Source organism: Talaromyces rugulosus, chromosome III (genome assembly GCF_013368755.1).
Source record: "Talaromyces rugulosus chromosome III, complete sequence".
In the NCBI taxonomy this organism is placed as follows: domain Eukaryota; kingdom Fungi; phylum Ascomycota; class Eurotiomycetes; order Eurotiales; family Trichocomaceae; genus Talaromyces; species Talaromyces rugulosus.
This window is the reverse complement of record NC_049563.1, coordinates 3,189,271-3,209,573: the sequence shown is the minus strand read 5'-3', so window position 1 is coordinate 3,209,573 and position 20,303 is coordinate 3,189,271. Positions and strand designations below refer to the sequence as shown.

At 47.7% G+C, this 20,303-nt stretch overlaps 8 protein-coding genes across 8 annotated transcripts; 4 read left to right on the top strand and 4 right to left on the bottom strand.

The window, feature by feature from the left end:
- Positions 1–143: 143 nt before the first annotated feature.
- On the top strand, positions 144–743 carry TRUGW13939_05975 (uncharacterized protein; the record flags this gene model as incomplete). Its single annotated transcript, XM_035489132.1, has 3 exons — positions 144–200; positions 274–423; positions 495–743. The coding sequence occupies 3 exons, from the start codon at positions 144–146 to the stop codon at positions 741–743; spliced, it is 456 nt and encodes a 151-aa protein (XP_035345025.1).
- Positions 744–1,133: 390 nt separating this feature from the next.
- Positions 1,134–2,411, bottom strand: TRUGW13939_05974 (uncharacterized protein; the record flags this gene model as incomplete). Its single annotated transcript, XM_035489131.1, has 1 exon — positions 1,134–2,411. One exon carries the CDS (start codon positions 2,409–2,411, stop codon positions 1,134–1,136), a length of 1,278 nt encoding a protein of 425 aa, XP_035345024.1.
- A 1,671-nt stretch (positions 2,412–4,082) lies between these two features.
- TRUGW13939_05973 (uncharacterized protein) lies at positions 4,083–4,598 on the top strand (the record flags this gene model as incomplete). The annotated part of the gene is made up of 1 exon (XM_035489130.1): positions 4,083–4,598. The coding sequence occupies one exon, from the start codon at positions 4,083–4,085 to the stop codon at positions 4,596–4,598; it is 516 nt and encodes a 171-aa protein (XP_035345023.1).
- Positions 4,599–5,418: 820 nt separating this feature from the next.
- TRUGW13939_05972 (uncharacterized protein) lies at positions 5,419–6,243 on the bottom strand (the record flags this gene model as incomplete). Its single annotated transcript, XM_035489129.1, has 1 exon — positions 5,419–6,243. One exon carries the CDS (start codon positions 6,241–6,243, stop codon positions 5,419–5,421), a length of 825 nt encoding a protein of 274 aa, XP_035345022.1.
- A 920-nt stretch (positions 6,244–7,163) lies between these two features.
- TRUGW13939_05971 (uncharacterized protein) lies at positions 7,164–10,043 on the top strand (the record flags this gene model as incomplete). Its single annotated transcript, XM_035489128.1, has 1 exon — positions 7,164–10,043. The coding sequence occupies one exon, from the start codon at positions 7,164–7,166 to the stop codon at positions 10,041–10,043; it is 2,880 nt and encodes a 959-aa protein (XP_035345021.1).
- A 1,014-nt stretch (positions 10,044–11,057) lies between these two features.
- On the top strand, positions 11,058–12,935 carry TRUGW13939_05970 (uncharacterized protein; the record flags this gene model as incomplete). Its single annotated transcript, XM_035489127.1, has 1 exon — positions 11,058–12,935. The coding sequence occupies one exon, from the start codon at positions 11,058–11,060 to the stop codon at positions 12,933–12,935; it is 1,878 nt and encodes a 625-aa protein (XP_035345020.1).
- A 305-nt stretch (positions 12,936–13,240) lies between these two features.
- TRUGW13939_05969 (uncharacterized protein) lies at positions 13,241–14,671 on the bottom strand (the record flags this gene model as incomplete). The annotated part of the gene is made up of 1 exon (XM_035489126.1): positions 13,241–14,671. One exon carries the CDS (start codon positions 14,669–14,671, stop codon positions 13,241–13,243), a length of 1,431 nt encoding a protein of 476 aa, XP_035345019.1.
- A 1,806-nt stretch (positions 14,672–16,477) lies between these two features.
- TRUGW13939_05968 (uncharacterized protein) lies at positions 16,478–19,847 on the bottom strand (the record flags this gene model as incomplete). The annotated part of the gene is made up of 4 exons (XM_035489125.1): positions 16,478–17,623; positions 17,684–18,062; positions 18,327–19,432; positions 19,497–19,847. The coding sequence occupies 4 exons, from the start codon at positions 19,845–19,847 to the stop codon at positions 16,478–16,480; spliced, it is 2,982 nt and encodes a 993-aa protein (XP_035345018.1).
- Between the last annotated feature and the right edge of the window lie 456 nt (positions 19,848–20,303).

The following is a 20,303-nucleotide window of genomic DNA, read 5'->3' as shown; positions in this document are numbered from 1 at the left end:
AGAACATCAGTTGATATGTCTCGATCTCTTTAGGGCTAGGGCTATCATCACATAAGCACGTAAAACACGTGAATAATGCGGTCCTCTCCGCTTCCGACCTGCCTCATGATAGCGACATCGGGTCAACGCGCAAACGCATCGTAATGTCGATTGAAACACAGATTGAGATTGCCGCACCGCCTTCCAAGGTTCGAGAAATTGTACGTGCCGCTCTTATATTTTCTCTCGCGCAAATCCCAAAGGCTAGGCCGCTAAAAAAAAGTATTCTCACAGCTGCTCGACTTTTCCAAATACCCAGAATGGCACACTGCATTAGTCAAATTGCTCGAGCCCGAGGATAGCTCCAAGTCGCTCTCATCACTTGTACCCGGCGACAAAATCAAATGCAACATGGATGGCATGCAATTCGTCGCGAATATCACGGTGAGCGGAAGGAGCTCCCTTCCTCTCTATTGCGACAACACGATGTGGAGAATAAATTGAGCTGACAGCAGGATCGAAAGGCGAACTCAGAGGCTCTCTTCCAGTGGCAAGGTCCACCAGTCTACGGTCTCATCGCCGGTCTTCACAGCTTCCACTTCGAGCCAGCTAACGATGGTTCCTCGACCATCTTCAAACAAACTGAAAAGTTTACGGGCCCGATTGGATTCCTCATGACGCCCTCCCTTCTTGGGAAAAAGATGATTGGTCAATATAATAAATTCAACAGCGACCTCAAAGGTTATGCCGAAGCCTCTGGCTAGCCGGAAATGGCCCATGGTTATGATAGCACATTTAGTTCAAGCGCGTTCAGTTCAACTATGGAATCAATGTTCGATTTTGTTCACGGGCGCTTTATTTATCGCTTTAAATTTGAAGCTGCAGTGTAGCTCCACCATCAACAAGCACTCCAGCTCCAGTCATATAGCTAGACCTGAGGCTGCTGAGGAACATAATCACATCCGAAACCACGGTCTAAAGACGGATTGAAGTATTGACTGGTCTTATTAACAAATGTCTGACATTCTGGTTGCTAAAATCCATAAAATACTGAAATCAAGCATCTACAACTCAAACTTCAAAGTACAAACAAGTAAGACTCGCATTCCAAAAACAACAAAACTCGTTGACTCTTCATGATAATCTGACGCAATTCATAGTGCTTTCTTGCGCTCATTAGAGCCCAAGATCCTGGGCGGACGCTCATGAAGAGCATCTCTAACAGCATAAGTAGCCGGCAAAGCAATAGTGGTAGCTGTCCCAAAAAAACCTCCCCCCCAGATGGGTACCACAATAACCGTCCCCAGGCCTGTAGCAACCCCTGCACATAACCCAAGCGCCAAACATGCAGTATTCAACACTGTACCGCCTACCAACCAAGTAGTGCTAGCGCCAACGTTACTCAATGTGTTCCATCCTTCTGGGTCACGCAGATTTCTAATGCCATAAAGCAGTCGGGCACGCTCAAAGGGTAGGTTGAATGTTACATATGGCTTCCCTTGATATTTGAGCCCTTCAACGCGAAAAGGTTGAAGGTCGTCGGGGAAATGCAGTGGCTCAGTAATTGAAATTGGGCTCCAGGCAGGTATAAGCAGATGGAAATTTATATCCTTCCCTGCATCACTGGCTTCAACCAAAGTCCTCCGAGCCGTCTGCATAATAAGACACAGTTGATCCAGATCATCGGACTTGGCGCAAAAACCTCCAGGAAGTGGATTGTTCCGGATCAATCTGTGAAATGCGGGATACCAATTCGTGTCTGGATGATAGACGAAATATCTATGATTGTCCGCTGATGAATCCTTCGTGGTAGCTTCAATTGATGTCTCAATATAATCATACACATGCGTAGCGAATCCGTCCTCCCCAGCACTACCTTGGGTGTAAATGCTGTTTCTATCAATCATTGCCTTGTTGATCCCATCGAGAGACTCGCCAATCTTTTTTAATGCCTGCACACCTTGATGCACCTCGAATGCAAGTCCAACTGCTGCGGTTTGCATGAATTTCATGTGGTACTCCATACTGTCAAGCATTGAGTTCCCAATAATCCTCACACCGTGAATGTCTTTGGCAATACCAGTGGAGTTTAATGTCATTTCGTTGATGCAACTGGCCGCTTCATCAATCTTTCCAGTTATTTGTGCTGTATTTGTCGTTATGGAATCTGCCATTTTGTCTAGATTTGCTGCAGTATGGTGGGAGAGGTTTAGTTGTTCCAAGGCCGCGATCGTTTTTATTTCATTCTTCAAAATAGTACTGTCATTGACGAGGTCCAAGCTATCCCTCATATGTGGAATTTGCTTCTCGATTTCGTCGAGAAGTGAACGTCGAGCCTTCTCTGCGCTGCCTTCCTCCCAGGTCTTGCGGAACTCGGCATATTTCATGGCACCGACACTCAGAGCTGTCACTGTTTTTATTGGGCCGGCCATGGCTGTATATGAGAATATTGAATAAGAAAGTTTTGGCTAGATATAGAATAATAGTTCTGGGTGGTAGATGGAACGATATTCTATTTTGGATGTCGAAGACTAGAATGACTACTGCTCCTATAGCACTCATCCCTTTTTGCGAAGCCTCCTCGCATGAACTTTAGTAAAACCATGTCAAAATGCAGGAAGAGCGTCAAACAATTCATAGGCTATGAGTGTTCAGTTGTAGAGAAATTTGTTTTGCATGATCTTTAGCACAGCCACGTTTAAATAAAATTATGGATGTCAAGATTATTGATAGGCTGTGAGCGCTTCTTATAGAAAGACAGTTGGCTGCGGCGCTGTGTTGTGTCAGCCTTGCGTGAGCTGAGCACTCTCAACCAATCATTCATCTATGGATTTCAATTAATGCAGACGTGTATACCAATCACAATGCATGAATATAATAATTAAGCATTTGATTCTAACATGCTTTCGCCGTATGTACTCTTCTATCATTGTCCCTAGTTTTTGACAAAGATACGATAATGCAAGGCTGAATGTACATCTGGCACGAGGATCATATAGTTGGCAAGTTATTTCGGCACCAAAGGGTCCGAGTCTAGGTCCCATCACTTATAAACGTTATCATGTCTCTATTCCAGTCAATGATAAAAGAGAACTTGTTGAAATAGCCAAAACCAAATTCGGCCTGCGCTTTGGATTCGACTTCCTCTCGCAAATGTTGTAGAGGTATACCTGCGTGTCAAAAATGGCCCTCAGCGCTCTCTCTTCTTTCACCAACTGAATGAACGCATCTTTGGAGCAAGGCGTGAAATCTTTGATGAGGATTTGCTCTATACCTCAGCAAAACCTTCTTGATATAGCACTTTAGCTCAGGAAAACCCGATTATTCTTCTAGATGGTGATCCACTACTTACCCAACGTCCAACAATTTTGGACAATATTAGTAGTGAACAGAAATACCCTGAATATAGCAGGCACCCTCGATCTCGCCCTCTGTTACCTAGGCATACTCTATAGGGCTAGGGCCACCATCACATGTGACATGAGCACGCAAAACACGTGAGCACCGCGGTCAGGTGAGAGCCGATCGGCCACAGGCAGCCAGCAACGACGTATCCGTGTATCAGTGCCTAAGGTACTAAGGGGTTAGTTAGTGACTTGGTGACTTAGTGGCGGTCTGCGTCATTCGTCATCAGGAACCCCTCATGCGCCCGATAACAGAGGAAACAAAAGAGCCCACTGGCTATTTCACAACCTTGTCTATTTTACTACTCCCTGCAGCCATCTTGTTTCCATCTACCTGTGTGACGACTCTGGCTGCACACGCAACAGAAGATCTCGTGGGGCTTTTTGCGACCCAGAAGAAGAAAAGAAAAGAGCCGCGTGCCTTGTTTGTCCCCGTGATTTCGATCCCCCGATAAGCGGAAGCTTCCCGCGTCAAAACGACTGCTCCTTATCGAACTGGTGAAAGGATAAATACTCGAGCTTTAATATTGAGATTTAAAAATATCTTGCTATTTTTAATCTTCTCCTCTGCGTACGTCCAGCCCGCCAGCTTGCACATTTAGTTATGGTCACTACTAACACACGAGAACAATCAGCACAGGTCCTCCTCGTCTTCGCGATTCCCATCCAGATCCCAAACTTCCAGAAAACTACCGTGACATGAGCACCTCATTCTTCGAGGACCTCTGGTCCAGCGTCTTCACTCCCGGCCCAACGCCGGCTCTTCTTGTGGCTACCAACGCGACTTTTGCTGCCCTCCAGCTCGTGCTTTTCACCCTCTTGATTGCGACACACAGCGTGCACCTTGTCGTGCTCTCATTCCTCAGCGGCGCGCTCTGGTGGTCGATAAACTGGTTTGCAAAGGAAGTTCGCGAGGTCCAGGCCGCCCAGCAAAAGGAAGAAGAAGAGAAGAAGAAGCTCGCCGAGCGCAACGACGACGACTCGTCAGCAGCCGAGAACAACAGTGGCTCGGAAACAGAGACAGAGACCGAGGGCGTGTCAGCAAAACCTAGACGACGCAGAGTGAACCAGCAACCTGATAAAACTGCGCCTGCAACTGCTGTCGATTTGCCTGGCGACGATGGTAATCTCAAAAAGCGGGAGAGCACAGGCAACGAGAGCTCCGGGTACACCAGCACCGATAGCGAGTGGGAAAAGGTAGACAAGTCTGCTTAAAGAATGAGCACTGCGACCCCCTTGTGAACAGTGAAAGCTGCAAGATCTGAAAGATACGACATTTTTTGCCAGTGCAGATTATTAAATACAGCCTTATACCCTGAATGGAATGGAATGAAACCATTTGTTTGTCTCTTGCTTTACGCCTAGATTACTTGACAATACTCCGACCTTTCTGCATGTTATACAATCCAAAGCTCAAATATTAATCCCCCAGCAAGCTTTACTATTTATTTAAAATATCAGTTTCGGCGTAGTTCTTGTTCAGCTGCTTTTGCTATCGCTGTGATAACCCCTAGGTATCATCTCATCAGGCTCTATCGACTTCCATACATGTAATCTGCCTTCGTCTTTGACCCTTAGTCATGTTCGGCATTGTATTAGCAATATCATCCAATTCAATGAGAAATCGACCAAGTTTGATTTGATTGTCTCCGTCCATTCGACCAAGGCAAACGATGTTGTTATCTAGAAGAAGCCAGCCTTTGTCACCAGTGTAGTATATCATAGTCTGCCTCTCAGATTAATGGTGCTTGCGCACCACCACTGCTTCAGGGACAACCCTATTTGATACAAGCCATATTCATCTCTAATCAGCTTAGCTAATATATTATGGTATAAACATCTAAAATACTACTGTAGATACTAACTATTGTATTAAAGTTGTACTAAATTTGTGACTTCAATGACTTGATTGTTAAAAAAATGAGATAAGATATTAACTAATTAATTCAAGAAAGGAACACATTCATTCTTCACCCGATAAACATGAATAAGGCCCCGTGAACTCACTACTCCCATTAGCTTTCTTGTTTAAACTTCAAGAACTATCACCACTTACTTGGCCTTCGAACTCTATTTCCCATACCAGTTCTGCAAATTCCCCCAACTCATCAATGGTAAAAGTGATGTTTGCTTCAATCCCTTGAGGTGCACGAAGAAACAGACGGTCGAATTCAATAACCAGAGGATTCGAGTTGGTATTCTGCATTCTCCCGCCATAGGGTCGAGATAGCACATTTCGATAGACCATGTTGGTGCCGTGCCATTGGCAAATAATCATTCGTTTGACTCTTGGGTCGACGGCAATGGTGATTACAGCCCTGACATCCCCAGCTGATTCGGTAGACCACCACGCCACATCTGACTCTAGTTTCCTTTGCACTTCCGAGTATCCAACCTCAACGACAAGGCTAGGCCAATGGTTGCTTCGGTGACGAGGTAGGCGATTTGGCTGGTAGCTTTCATCCGCCCTTTTCTTCCGCTCCTCGCCCTGCACATGCGCCGATCCAAAAGGTCTGATTTGGCGGTCTCCATTGCCCATATCTCGGAGCTTGTCGTGTAGCATATGATCAAAGCTGCGGTGTGCAATACCATGGGTGTGTGACTCCATTTTGAAGAGAATGAGCTGGTGCGTGATGGAATACGTCTCGAAATCTGCCGGGCCGTCGCGGTTGAGGAAGTCACGGCGGAAGGTTTGCCCGTCCACACCGGTGAAAATAATGTACTCACTTCTCGATTTGTGATCGGTCATGAAGAGGCCGAGCTCTTGATTGACGATGGAGAGAAATTGCCTGCTATTCCCGTACTCATATTGGTTTGTTAGAGCACTGAGCCCAAATAGACCGTGGTAATCGAGTGACATGGCTAGTGCTTCAATATTCTCTCAGGGTAATTAGTACATATGTGTATACTAATATAGCCTGTTATCAATTATCTTGTGTATAAACTAATAAGATTTTGAAAACGAGACATAATCTCTTATAACACGCAATCGGCTGTGTCGAAGCATCATTTTTACGCAATAGACTTATTTTAAGATTTTGTACAAAGTTTCCGTCTAAAAAACATAAAATAAAAAAGCAATACATTCTAAAGTGAGGATTCTCAAGTTGCAATGTCGACTGGTAATTATGGATAACCAGATAACTTTCAAGTGTTTAGAATCATTCTCTTTCCTTTCTTGGTATATCGCTCCAATAGTTGAGTAGTTGAAATTAGTGAGCAGGTGCATCACTCATCGTCCGTCTATGGCTAAATCTCGCTGTGACTAGCTGCTGGGATGACGGAGCGAATGCCGCTGTTACAAAAGAGTCAATAGTAGTCGGCTCTCTCCATGCTGGCCGGCTTCAAGCATGATTGCGGGACGGTCCTCCTAAACGATCGAATGGACCCCCTGACGCCTGACGCCTGATAAGATAGGTTTTCTTCAGCCATCTTGATGCTTTTAGCTAGATACAAAAAAGATGAAAGTCAAAATTGGAAAATAAATGAAGGTCCATGTCCCAAAAAGAAAAGAGGATCAAGTAACATGAATGGCTGCAGAAGGAAACAAGTGAGGGTACGAAGATCCTGTGTGTAAACAAAGGTGCACGTGACCACGCGAATTCCGTCGCCCTTGTCCTAAAACAGAACTTCGTCACAGATGAATGATATCCAAAGTTCCAAACAAGACATCAAATCCAGGCTTGCACACCAGAAAGAACATAAGAAAAAATGAAAGGCTGAAGGAGATATTGTTTAGCCCACAGAATGCCACCCAGCGAGCGCAACAACTAGAGCAAAATGTTCAAAAATGCCCCTTCCCTTGCGGCTAACCGCAAGCGCGTCTTTAATTCAGTGTTTGCGCCCATCTCGCTGAAGGAACACGCACCTGTACCTGGGAAAACACCGACTGAGGCACCAGTGGCCCTAGGCCGACAGTCTGAATTAGTTGGTTCACAGAAAGAGCGCGCTTCCTCACGGCGTGAGCAGCCAGGTCAACAAGCAGGCGGGGACCTGGAAACCCGTACAAGTCTTGAACCCGACAAGCAGTCATCAGAGACGACTGCTCGGACTCGTGCATGGCGTGTCGCGACAGATTTTCTCCGGTTTTCTGGTTGCAGTATCCATGAACTTTTTGCCCTCGATCACGAAAGCACGGAATTCTCATCCCAGCGGCAACAGGCCTCGCGGGAAATATCTCAGGCTCTAGCATATCTACTGTCGCCGTCGTTCCGCAGCACATCTCAGAGCCAGAAATGGAAAGAGTACGACCTCACTGACTGGTACGGGAACGAAATAAGACGTCACTTTCTCGCCAATTTTCGACCTAGTCTAGTAACCGTACGTTCACCCTTTTCCACTGAATTGGAGATGTCTAACCAACCTGTGAAGGTCCTTCGAGAAACGACACCAGAGGAGACCTTGTCCAAGGTAGTGCATTATCTACAATTGGCCCAGCGTTTATATTATACCCCATTCTTGAATTTTGTAGTACCGAACCTGGAGTCGACCGACCGCGATTCGGCATTTTCTAGGCTTCGGGAGACTTTCCAAGCTGTTGTTGCATATTCCCTTCCGTTTAATCAGATTTCAACTCTTTTAACGTCGGCTTTGACCGATGGAGCCGTTGTTATTTTAGGGATCGCTCATGATGAGTTGGCCACGGATACGAATGAGGACGATACCATGGACATCGATGCCCAGTTTCCAGTTCCTTATCACGCGTGGAAAAATGAACCGCAAGAATCAGTTCGTGATCGAATGATGGCTGACCAAGACTATCCACACATAAATACGGCGAGACACAAGCTTTTGTCGCTACTAGCCGCCTTGCAGGACGTGGGACTCGGGAGAGACCGAGCTCAACAAGTCTTTGCTCGGGTTATGAATGACCTGATGACCCAATTTATCACCACTTCTTATACTGACCAATGGGACTCGCCATCTCTTGCCGATCAACATCTGCGATTGTGGACTGAGAACACATTTGCCAGACTGGTTGTTGAAGTACTGGACATTTTCCAGCCGTCTGCTTCTGAAAGAGCCGATGGACATTTAAATGTTCGTCTCGACGACGTGGCGAGGTGGCAGGAAATTGCCATCTCCCGCCTAGGCGCTCTACGTACGAGTGAGCTTTTCGACGTGATTGTAGAGTGGGATTCTAGTAGTGGCGCTATTGAGGACCTCAAGCAGTATGCCTCACACCCGGCCGCTCGGTATTCGGTGACGACTGCGTTTGTTGGCATGCTCAACCAGCGTTTATTACACCCTGGTGCTTCTACAGTGGAAATTCTACAACTTTACATCTCAATTATACGAGCATTTAGCCTTCTAGATCCCAAGGGGGTCTTGCTCGACCGAATAGCCCGGCCCATCCGTAAGTATCTACGGGATCGCGACGACACCATCAAAGCGATCGTGGGCGGGCTTCTTTCGGAGTCGCCAGAGAGCGGAACAAATGCAGGATCTGGCGAGACGTTGGCAGAATTATCCACAGAATTGAGCAATGCCCATCAGCGAAGCCTTCAGAATGATTCCAATGAGCTTGATTGGAACGATATGAACTGGATGCCGGATCCCATCGATGCAGCTGCCGATTACAAAAAGTCCAAGGGCTCGGATGTTATTAGCAGTCTGATCAGTTTGTTCGACTCGAAAGAAGCATTTGTGAAGGAGCTCCAAGAGATGCTTTCTGAGCGACTGCTTAAGAAAAAGGCCGACTTTGATCAGGAGTTGTCGGTCCTCGAGCTACTAAAAGTTCGCTTTGGCGATGGTGCCTTGCAACCCTGCGAGGTCATGCTTCGCGACGTGTTTGACTCGAAACGTGTTGATGCTGTCATTCGCAACGACCAAGGGCTGGCTAGCAAGGAAGTAGCATCTGAGGAATCACCGGCAGACGTGCCGCAATTTCATACAAAGATTCTTTCGCGCTTTTTCTGGCCGGCCATCCAGGACCAGCCTTTCAAAGTACCGCCGGAAATTTCATCCTTGCAGGAGCGATACTCGGCTGGCTTTGAATCACTCAAGCAGTCACGTCGGCTCACGTGGCTTAATGGAATCGGCCAGGTTACTGTTGAGCTTGACCTTGAGGACCGAGTGTTTACGGACGAGGTGACGACATGGCAGGCCAGTGTTATATACGCTTTTGATGACTCGGACACTACAGAAAGCACTGCTTCCGTGACGAAGACCGTCGACGAGCTCGCCGACAGATTAGACATGCCAGCCTCCCTGGTGCGCAGCGCTTGCCTCTTCTGGGTCAGCAAACGCATCCTCACCGAAGATCCGCGGGACTCGTTCCGCGTGCTGGAGAGACTGCCTCAGGACGAAGACCGAGACGGCAGCCGGGGTGGTGATGAGCCGACTGCCTCGGGCTCGTTATTATCATCAACCTTCACAGACGATGCAGCAGCAGCAGCCGACGCGGCGGCGGCGGCGGCAGCGAAAGAGACTGCGCACGCAGCAGCCATGGAGAAGATGAATCTGTACTGGCAATTTATCATGGGCATGCTAACCAACCAGGGCGCCATGCCGCTGCAACGGATCATCATGATGCTGAATATTACTGTTCCGGGCGGAATCCCCTTTGGAAATGAGGAGCTGAGGGAGTTTCTTGCTGGTATGGTGTCTGAGGGGAAGCTCGAGATTGTGGGTGGTGGGAGCTACAAGCTGGTGCGCTAAAGCATTTTTTTTTCTCCAGAAAGGAACTGTCGATGCTAGTCATGGCTACAACTCAGCGTTAGAAGTGCCAATAGAATATGTCAATAATGCCAACATTCGAACCCCTTTGAACTCAATAATAGTACTACGTGAAGCCAGGGCGGCTGATTGGCGGGGCATGTCGGGATCTGCTGGGCCCAAGGGTCACCGACAGTCGGAGAGCGCTGATGATCATCGAGGAGATACGAATAGTAAGTAATAGTGATAGTAAGTAACGCGATGTGTGTTTTGATGGCGTTTGGGTTGGGCACAGTCAGCTGGTGTTAACTGTCAAGTAATATATCAGACGGTACATGTATTTGACTATGATTTGGCCTGATCTGATAAGATGTAAGTCGATACAGGGTACGCAGATATGACAGCACTGCTATGAATATTAATCATCCTGCAGCCGTTACTAGTTAGTCAGTTTTCCACCCTGTTGGGCTGTTTGCGAATTAAGCTGCGCCCAACAGAATAACGATTGCGTATTATTATTGCTAGTCAGCGATGCATCACATCCAGTGTTCAGCCGGCCCCTTTTTGGCGTGGCACCTTGCATCTGCCGCTGGCCCCCTGCTGAACTGGTCGACATTGCAATATTTTTCTATTATAAAAATCATCCATAACCTGTCACCGCATCGCATCCGGTAGCGATACTTCCGGGATCAGCGCGTGTTGTCTTATCGGGCTATCGTGGCTTATCACGGGACCCGCTGCGCATATCATCTCATCTCCGCCCGCCCACACGACATCGATGACTTGTTGGCCCGCCTGATCTGTTGTTTGTCGTGCCTTCTTTTCACATCTATTACCACTGAAACCGATTGATTGACCCCTTTTACTTTTGACATTTCTCCAGCCGTTTGATAGAAATTCATTGTTGCGGCTGGAGAAAGGGAAACAACGCTGTGTTTCACCCCTACATCATACATCATCATCCGCCCGTGGTGGCTTATCGCTATCGTGATCGCATCACAAATCACCACCACAATCATGGCCTTTCGCCTGCCCACCCAGGCGCCTGCGTCTGCGCGTCGCTATTCCACCGCCGAGCGTCCATCACTAGAAATCGAGCTGCCGCCGACGACGACGCAATTCGAAGAGGATGATGATTCCAAAGAATGGGTGTTGTTCTCGCCCTCGCAAGCAGCTTCCACCACTGCCCGCACGCGCTCCGACTCGACTGAAAAGACTGCCCGCACGGCTGGGGGACTGTCGCGTCTGAGTGATTTTGGGTCGTTTAATGCTGGCACTACTACTAATATTGGGTCCGATGAGCAGGGTTCTGAGGATGATGCTCTAGACGAGGACGAGGAGGAGGAAGATGAAGATGATGAGGATGATGAGGATGGTGCTACAGAGTTGGATAGTCTGGATGAAGGTCTGCGTGATTTCCGCGAGTCTAATTTACCGGACAATAGTCATCCTGTGCTGCCTGCTCATGACGGGCTGGGCTCGTTTCATGCTTCGGGCCAGCTAGCCCAAGAGCATCTGTGGCAGTTTGAGCAGTACAACCCACGTCGCCAGGCGGTCCATGCGCGTAGACAACAACAACAGCAGCAGCAGCAGCATCTCGAGACCGTGGACGAGCAAGAGTCCTCGGGAGCTGATCGCGAGCGATGGCAGCGCATCGAAAAATGGAGGACAGACCAGGGGAGAATACTTTTACAGGAAATCGAGCGGGAGACCAAACGTCGTCAGCGCCGGAGCAGTCTTGCCGCGACTGCTTCTTCCCGGGTTTCTGGGACTGAGGTGCTGGATAGCATTTCAGAGACCAACCCGGTAGATTCATCGCAGTTGTCTTCTTCGACTGAGACGGCTTCGTCGCATGGAGACTCGCCAGAGGAATCCTTCTGGCGGCGTGTTACTCGAAAAGTCATTCGCGACTTGATTGGCATCAATGACTCCATTCTCTCCGTCATTCTCGGCGAGGCGTTGGTTGAAGATGTTGATCTGTCGCAATCGACAGAGCGTGATTCACGAACCAGCACCCATGGAATCGAAGATGCCATCAGAGACGTTCCGATCACGGCATCGAGCGACGACAATATTTGGCAGGAGAAACTCATCCAGCGCATCACACGAGAATTAGGCATCCTAGTCCATCAAATGTGGGAATATCCAGGCGCATTTAGTACGTACCTTGGCGCCGACAACCCGGCCGATTTCTACGCCGGCATGCCTGTCAAGCCATCCGAATCAACGTTACGCTCTAGAACACCGCGGCAGCAGACAGAGGCAGATGAGAGTAATGCGTGGTCTACCATGTCGCCACACTTTACTCCCACTCTGCGGGATCCAGCTACCGTTGAACATGCCGCCCAGTGGGGAATTGAAGACGATGAAATCAATACTGAGCAGAGCAGAGTCGCACGCGAGCAGCCCGTTTCTGAATCCGCACATTTGAAAGAAGACCACGATTACTGGGAGAGCGATTTAGATGTTGCCATGGTGTTTAGATACCTCAAGAATAGATTCCGACGAAATGATACCACCACCAATAACAGCACCACCACCACCACCCGAGCCATATACAGAGAACAAGATGCATCCAGCCGAGCAGCAGTCATCCGCCAACACCACCCCTTGGTCGCGCGCGCCCATGCCCAACGATCCCATCAAGCACGCCAGTCGGCAGTAGTACTGCGTGCACAGTTCCCTGCAGCGCCGGGAATCCAGACTCCCACATCACCGATTTCGCGCCACCGCTTCCGTCGCCCGAGTTCCAGCTGTGCTAGCCAAAGTACTAGGGTTTCTGCGAAACGACTGGGCAGTGGTTCTAGTCGCCATTATTGGGATATTGGCGGTAGTGTTGGCAGCGGTAGTGCAGTTGTATCTGTAGGGGGTGTGGGAACCTGGGGAGAAGCATAGCTTTCTTTTATATTTATATACAATTTTTTCACGATATTGGCGTTTGATGGACGATTTACATTACGCGGGTATAACGCTATATATAATGATGAGAAACTGGGGTTAGATTTTACCTTTGTTGGGTCAATGTTGCTTTCGGTTAAATGTTTTCAAATGTTGTCAAGCCTGGGATTTGTGGTGGTTATTGTTTTTATATACTCTGACTGCATGTATACACTATATGTATCAAGCATTTATTTCGGCGATTTAATACCATCGATTTCATATTCCATTCAAACATTTGAACATAAACCTCAAACCCAAATTTAGGCCAAGATTCGAGAAAACAGCGGATCCTGAACAAGCATCTTGCTATCGCCCATCTTCATTGTGATACATACCTCCCACGGAGGCGTCTTCTCTGGCGACACCACCCGCGATGGTAAAAGAATGCACCCACCTGGAACAAGAGCAAGCCCCGGCTCAAAGTCTTCAATACAGCCGAGCCCAGGGCCAAAATCTAGCGAAAAGGTTTTTAGGCTCCGCCAGCTAGTCACAATTATACCCGCAGGCTTCGCTTCGATTTTGGCCCAGTCCTCATACTCTGCGACGGCGGCGGAGGAGCTGTACGCCACAGTCTCGTCCATCTGGCCGAGTTTGGTGCGGATGTGTAGCGCCAGCTGAGTTAGGTGGAGAAGGTCTGCGTCTGCGTCTGCGTCGTCTTGGCCGGTTTGACTTGTTGCTGTCTCTTCAAAGTAGATATTGTCGTGGACGGGGAAGATCGAGTTGCCTAGGTATGTCTCTGGTAATGGCGGATGGACACGGCTGCGCATGTCGACGGCCATTAGGAAATCTGCGGATTTGGTCTTGTCTGCCCGGTCCGGGTGCAGAGTTCGGTCGACACAGATGACTAGCATTGCAGTGATAATGTCGTTGCTCGAGATCCATGCCGAGGAGGAGGAGGAGGATGAGGAAGAGGAGGGGGCTTGTAGCTGTGAGAGAAGCCGAGTGCAGGTCTCCTTCACTTCGGCCACTTTCTCCGGGCTAAAGGTGTATCGCTTTGTCTCAACAGCAGAGGCCGCGGCTGATTCAATTGCATTCCACTGCTCGCTGGAAATGCTTGGGTCGAAAATGGGCGTCCCTAGTTCCACGGTATGGTCGAGACGCACTTGGCACTTGGATGCAAAGGCCGAGACCGTGTTTCGGAGCTCAGTATGGGTCTTTGCGATTATCTGCGCCATGGGGGTTTCAGCTTCATTGTTGGCTGTCGTCTTGCAACACTCGGCAACCGCTTCGAGGATAACGCCAGCTCCGGTGCCGTCAAAGACGCTGTGCCAAAAGGACATGGCCAGCGCAATCTTGCTGGGGAAGACATTGGCCTGGAACCGGATGACGGGTCTCTGCTCCAAGGCTGGAATAAACGTGGGCAGAGGGAGATAACAATGCACTGGGTGCGTGCGAAAATCCTCATCGCGATCAAAGTGCTTGATCTGCAGCATGGGGGGAACCTCCTGAGAAGGGGAGCTACGCGGAGGGGCAATGTGCATTCGGTTCTTGGGCCCCTCGGGTGCACTGTGGAGGATTACATCTCCAGCGAGCCAAGGCAATTGGGAGATCAGTTTGTCTATGCCCTTCTGGATGGAGTGCGTGGCGGTTTGGGGGTCGGCCGTGTCGAAGTATAGAATGTACGGCAGAAAAAGTTTCGCGGGGATGTGGTCAAGAGGGCTCAAACCTAGAATATCAGGCGCAGGAGACATTATGGGGGAGATGTTGCGAACTAAACAGCAAAAAGAGGTGGTCTTTGGGTTCAAGTAGATAGAAAACGGTTCTTCATATGGCGTTAAAAGTTAGGGCTGAAGTCGAGCCAACGCTGAGCCTATACAAGGAAATTTCTATGATAGAGACATCAACTACGGAAATCAATTAATGTGTGAAGAGGCCGGTTAGATATATTAGTGTACATCCAGTGTGCTAAATCGGTGAAGCCAGTATAGAAGCTAAAAGGCGCGGGAATTAATTGCGCGGTCCACAATTTATCCTGCTTGGACCCAACGTTCAACACTATGTAATACGGTAATAGGCTGTATTTTTGACTACACTCTCGGACGTTGTTTTAGATTTGGTAATAGTATAAAAACTAAGCTATCATCAAGTCATAAAGCCGTGCACACTAGAACACATGTAGCGTCAGGGCCAACGACATCCTGACTTTTACTCAGATGGATCTTTTTGACCTCTTTCAATTTGGGGAAGATGGAAATTGGTCGATGGAAAAATCTCACCATGATATAGGAACTGTATAAGCCCTGGTCATGTTAGGGTTAAGTGTAACCGGACTTGGTTATTCGGGGTCTGGTTTTTTTGGTATTCATTGTTTCGAAACATTCCTCTTATTTCCCATTCAAATTAATTATCTCTAAAATGTTATTCTAATTATAGTTTGATCGGTCCATATATACTGACAAAAATCAACTATATTTTATATAAATACTTTAGAAATATACGACCCAATAAAGAGGAAATTCCCTTTTCACAGCTGCTAATACATTGTCTATAACTCTCGCTGGACTTAACTCCTAGGGCTGGTCAATGAATTTGAGATATAGATTATCACCACGATCATAATCATCCCCGATCGCTCTAGTGTTCATATTGGTTGCAACCCGGCAGTAATCGCAAAAATTCAAAGCTCTGTTGAATAGGCGCCTTTTCCCGTAGTCAAATAGAGCGACGAATTAGTTCTCCCTTGATTTGGACATCGCCTGCGACATAAGCACGGCCAACAACAAATTCTATCATTGGCGAGGAGAAAATGATTATGTGGATTGAAGCGTGATAAGCTGGGGTTTTTATAACTTAAGACTTGTAGAGGACAGAGCTTTGGATACCCCCTTTAGGCGTTTATCTTTATATTAGTCATCAACCAGATCTTTATAATGAGCACAGTTACGCTACAAAAGGAACTAAAGACAAAGCTAATTCTATCAAGAGGTTCTTTGACCTTATCTGGGTAAAGTTTAAACGCCTCTTGTCTGTTCTTACCTCCCATATGGTTATAGGTCAGGGGGGGCTTAATCTGTACCGGGTTGGTTATAGGTAAATACTTTTCGAGATATTATGTTTTTTCTACTTAGGGATCGTCTCTCGCCAAAAGTGGCTAGTTAGTTTAGTACAAGGGCTTTATTGTATCTACCAAGGAGGTATTGAGAGACGGCCAACCCCGCTGGTGATTACGGGAGCTCTCCATATGCTTTTCTAGCCAACGCTGTGGATAATTTTCTAGGCATGGGTGTGGTTCATAGTGCGTAATTGTATACCCACTTGTAAATGTAGCTGTAACAACTCAAATCTCACATATCTCGATCAAATAAAGAGAACTGGAAGAAATACTTATCCGAGGCGTGATTGCAGAGGATGATGCCGATGATAATGAAACGACTACGAGGATGGAGTTTACTTTATAGATTACATTATGTTTGCCATTTTGAACACGGAAGAAAGGAATCGTTCTGAACTTGAAACGAGCCACCACCAGACTGCCTTTTGTATGTATATGGCGCGATTCACTCGCGCAAAACTACACTTCCCAATTTCCAGGCTCGTCCGGTTGCCATATTGCAAGTCCGCTGGCTGGAGTTAACCACTCTCCAAGCTCCCAGACCGACAAACTCGCCGTTTACAGCGTGGTAGGAACCAACGAGCTGGCATCGCTGCTGTCCGACCTCCTCATCTAGGAATAGCTCCTTTTCAACTTGCGTAACAACTGGCTGGATCACATAAAGCTTCCTTTCTGGAAAAATAACGGGATTTTGCAAATCGTTCAGTATTGCTTCCCATTCAAAGTCATTCAACTCGTCTCCAAACACTATTCCCTCTCCGCGGCTTCCTCGTACGGGCTTCAGAAGGTAATGATCTTTGGAGATGGTGCCGTTCCGGTACTGGCTCAAAAGCTGCTGCAATTCCTTGGACCCAGGGATAATAGTAGGTATGACTCGTCGTCGGAGTAGTTCAGCCTGCTCCTCCGTCAAGACATCATGTTTCTTGACCAGACCATCAAGCTCTTGGTGGAGGATTCCCAGAAGACGCTTGTCCTGTACAAGAAGCATACTACGGACATCATTCACTCCATAGAGACCCAAATGGTGTCTTATTTCAGGGTCGAGTGGCTGGAACTCGTTTCCCATCAACTGAAGACCAACTTGACTCACCTTTTCTAACGTCTCTCCATTTTGCTGCACAGATGGCAGTGATCCAAGTAGGTCGCTGGTGCAATAAAGGGCAAATCCTGTTTTTGATGTAGGGTCACGCACGAGACGCAGTTCCTCCGGGGTTACTGCTCGAGGCCTCATCGCGGTCCGCCTCTCCGCAAAGTCCATGAACGCCGTCATGACGTTTTTCCTAGTCTCAATAAAGGCTTTGGACTGGAGAAAGTGAATGGGTTGGTCTGGATTGAACATTGCAAAGATAGAATCGAACAGGCGGTCTCCATCTGCGGCTGGGTCAAGGAAAGGAAGTTTGATATCCGGGTTGGCCAAAGCTTGGTAGAATAAACCTGCTAAATCGATGCCGTTGAATGGGTACTTCGCATTTATTTCGCATATTTTGAAGGATTCTTGCCCGTCCAGAGGGAGTAGTAGGTCTGGCCTCCAATTTCCTTGGTGCCCTTCATAAAAATGCATCGCGTTCTTTTTGTTTTGCTCGGACACCCACTGACCTGTCAGTAGCCAGACTGGAAGAATTCCGATGCCATGGGACCGGGATCAAAATACCTGTAGGAGCTCTTCTTCATGAGGCTCAAGTGGCATTCGCGTTGGGAATGCAGCCTCTTTATCCGAGAACCACCGCCGTACAATATGATTTAAGGCAAGAGTAAGAGCCTGGTGAAACTCCTTTATCTCATCCAAGAACTGCTGAGAGACCAGTATGGGATTGGGGCTCATGAAACGTAATTCATATGGAAGATGAGCCAATCCGCTGGTGTACTTCAAAACCACCGAAAGGTAGATTTCCTCTGCATGTTTTCGATCTTTATATGAGGCTTTGGAGGCTGACACCAGCTTGCTCGACTCTTTTGAGGCGCTTAGGCATATTTGTAGTGGGTGCGATGTGGAGTTTTCCATGACGGGAAATGGAGTTTTGTGGTAAAGACTTTATTTCCCCCCCCCACGGGACTTGATTACTGGTGGATAGACCTCAAAAAATGAATGCCATAAATTTCCCGTCTTCGTTATTCGAGTGGACTGGGAAAAGGACGAGGGGATGCTTGCACGGCCCTTTAAGACTCAGCTGGAGGGATCGACAAAATCCCCACCAAGGAGGGAGATAATAGGCGAAACTATGCATTAATTACCTGTCGTTACCTGTCTCACATACGACTACTGCAAGGTAATAAACACGATGCCAACTAGCTACGTATCTACTGTCGTAACTGATGTTACAAGCGTACATCCACTGCCGTACACATTGCAGATCTTTCCGGTCCCTGCGCGCCACGGGCCCATTCCAGCAAAGCAACCATTTGTCGCGTAGTATGTGCCGACAATATGATTACCAGTGGTCATCCTGCTCTTGTTGACCGCAATGTCGAACATTGGCTGCCGCACATATGGTTGGAGTACATAGGAGGTGGTGTCTGCGCGAACTTTCGGGTCTTGCATACCAAGTAAGATCGCTTCCCATTCTTCTTCTGAAATTTCATCCCCAAGTAGATGTCCTTTGCCTCGGCTGGAGCGAGCTGCCTTGAAGATAAAATCATTCTTCATGGACCTACCCTCTTTCTGAGATTTTTGCAAAATTTCCTGCAGGTCCTGGGATCCCGGTATAAATGTTGGCACGATTCCCTCCCGAAGGATCTGCTCCTGCTCAGGAGTGAGAACTTTGTGTTTCTCTACAAGATTGTTCAGCTCTTGCAAAATAATACCCAGGAATCTCTGGTCATTCACGAATGCGATAGCACGGAAATCATTGACCGATAGCTTTGCCAGATGGCGAAGCATCTCTTGCGAGAGAGAACTGAATTCGTCTGGAAATAGAGACATTATTGCTTGATGAATCTTTTCAGGCTCTAGATCCAAACTAACCCAGTAAGGAGATAATCCTGTCGCAGAAGATGGATCAGGCCTTAGTTGTAGGTCAGTCATGTTAATCAATCTGGGTCGTAATCCAGTCTTTCCTTCAACTAGCAGAGCGAACTCTTTCCTGTCGAGGGTGTCTCTTCCCCTAATAATATGAATGGGCAGAGCCATGTCAAAATGATTGAGAAAGCCATCCACCATGGTATCAGATTTGCCTGCTGGCACAATCATAGATTTCGGTCCCAGCAGTTCCTGCATGATGGCATGTTTGTACGCAGTGTGAATGATTGCATTGTTTGGCGAGCGACTATTGATCTCGCATACTTTGAATCCAGCTCCAACCTCGGAACTTTGACTTTCTATCAAAAGAAAGTCTGGTCTCCAGAGGCCGAGGCAGTCTGCGAAAGCCGGCATGGATTTCTGTTTGCTTTGTAAATCAATCCACTAAGTACGGATTTTTAGCGATAGGCGCTCGGGCAAGCAATGCAGAGTATTAGGAGTGATGTACTTGCAAGGTTTCTTCAAATTGAGACTCCAGAGGCATTCGAGAGGGAAAGTCGGAGTCTTTGTCCTCCCACCATCGATGGACGATGTTCACAGTCGCCTTAACTAAGGCTTCATGGAACTGCTGCAGCCGGTCCACAAACATCCTCTCACTCAACATGGGATAAAATGAGATATCCTGCTCACCTGGACTCGTTCCCGGCTGCGGTATCGATGCATTGGCCCTTTGATAAGCGATCTCATCTCGAGTTTTTTGGTGGTCGTCCGCCGCAGAAATCGCCACCGGTCGCGATGTTTCGACACTCGCTGACCAGCAAATTTGCTTGTGCCGAGGAAGCTGACTGATGCTTCCCATATTTCTTTGGTTCTTGAGGAAGATGGAGGGAATTGAAAAGGTCCTCGTGGCCTTTGGGATTCTCGATGTGGGCCGAGCTTTCTCACGGTGGTGGAAGTTTCCCTCGAACTACTCTCGACAGGCAAAGAAGATTGTCTCTCCCAAGCAAGGAGGAAATCGGCTGCAGCCACCCTGCCTTTAGTAGGTGCTTCCTGTAGCTCCTGGAGTTGCGGTCGATCATAGTGGATCTTGGTCAAACTAACCTTCCCTACACTTTAGCTGAATAGAAGTCAAGTTCCCGTAACTTTCTTACGACCTCAACAGAACCATTAGGGCAAGCCATTAGGGCACAAACGGAACATTGCTCTTGTACTTTTTCAAGAGCATTGCTAAAACATTGACAAAGTTTTGAAGTCAAATGAGTTATATTTCTTGAAAACAACTTAATGAATACGAGCATACGAACGATGGTAGGGA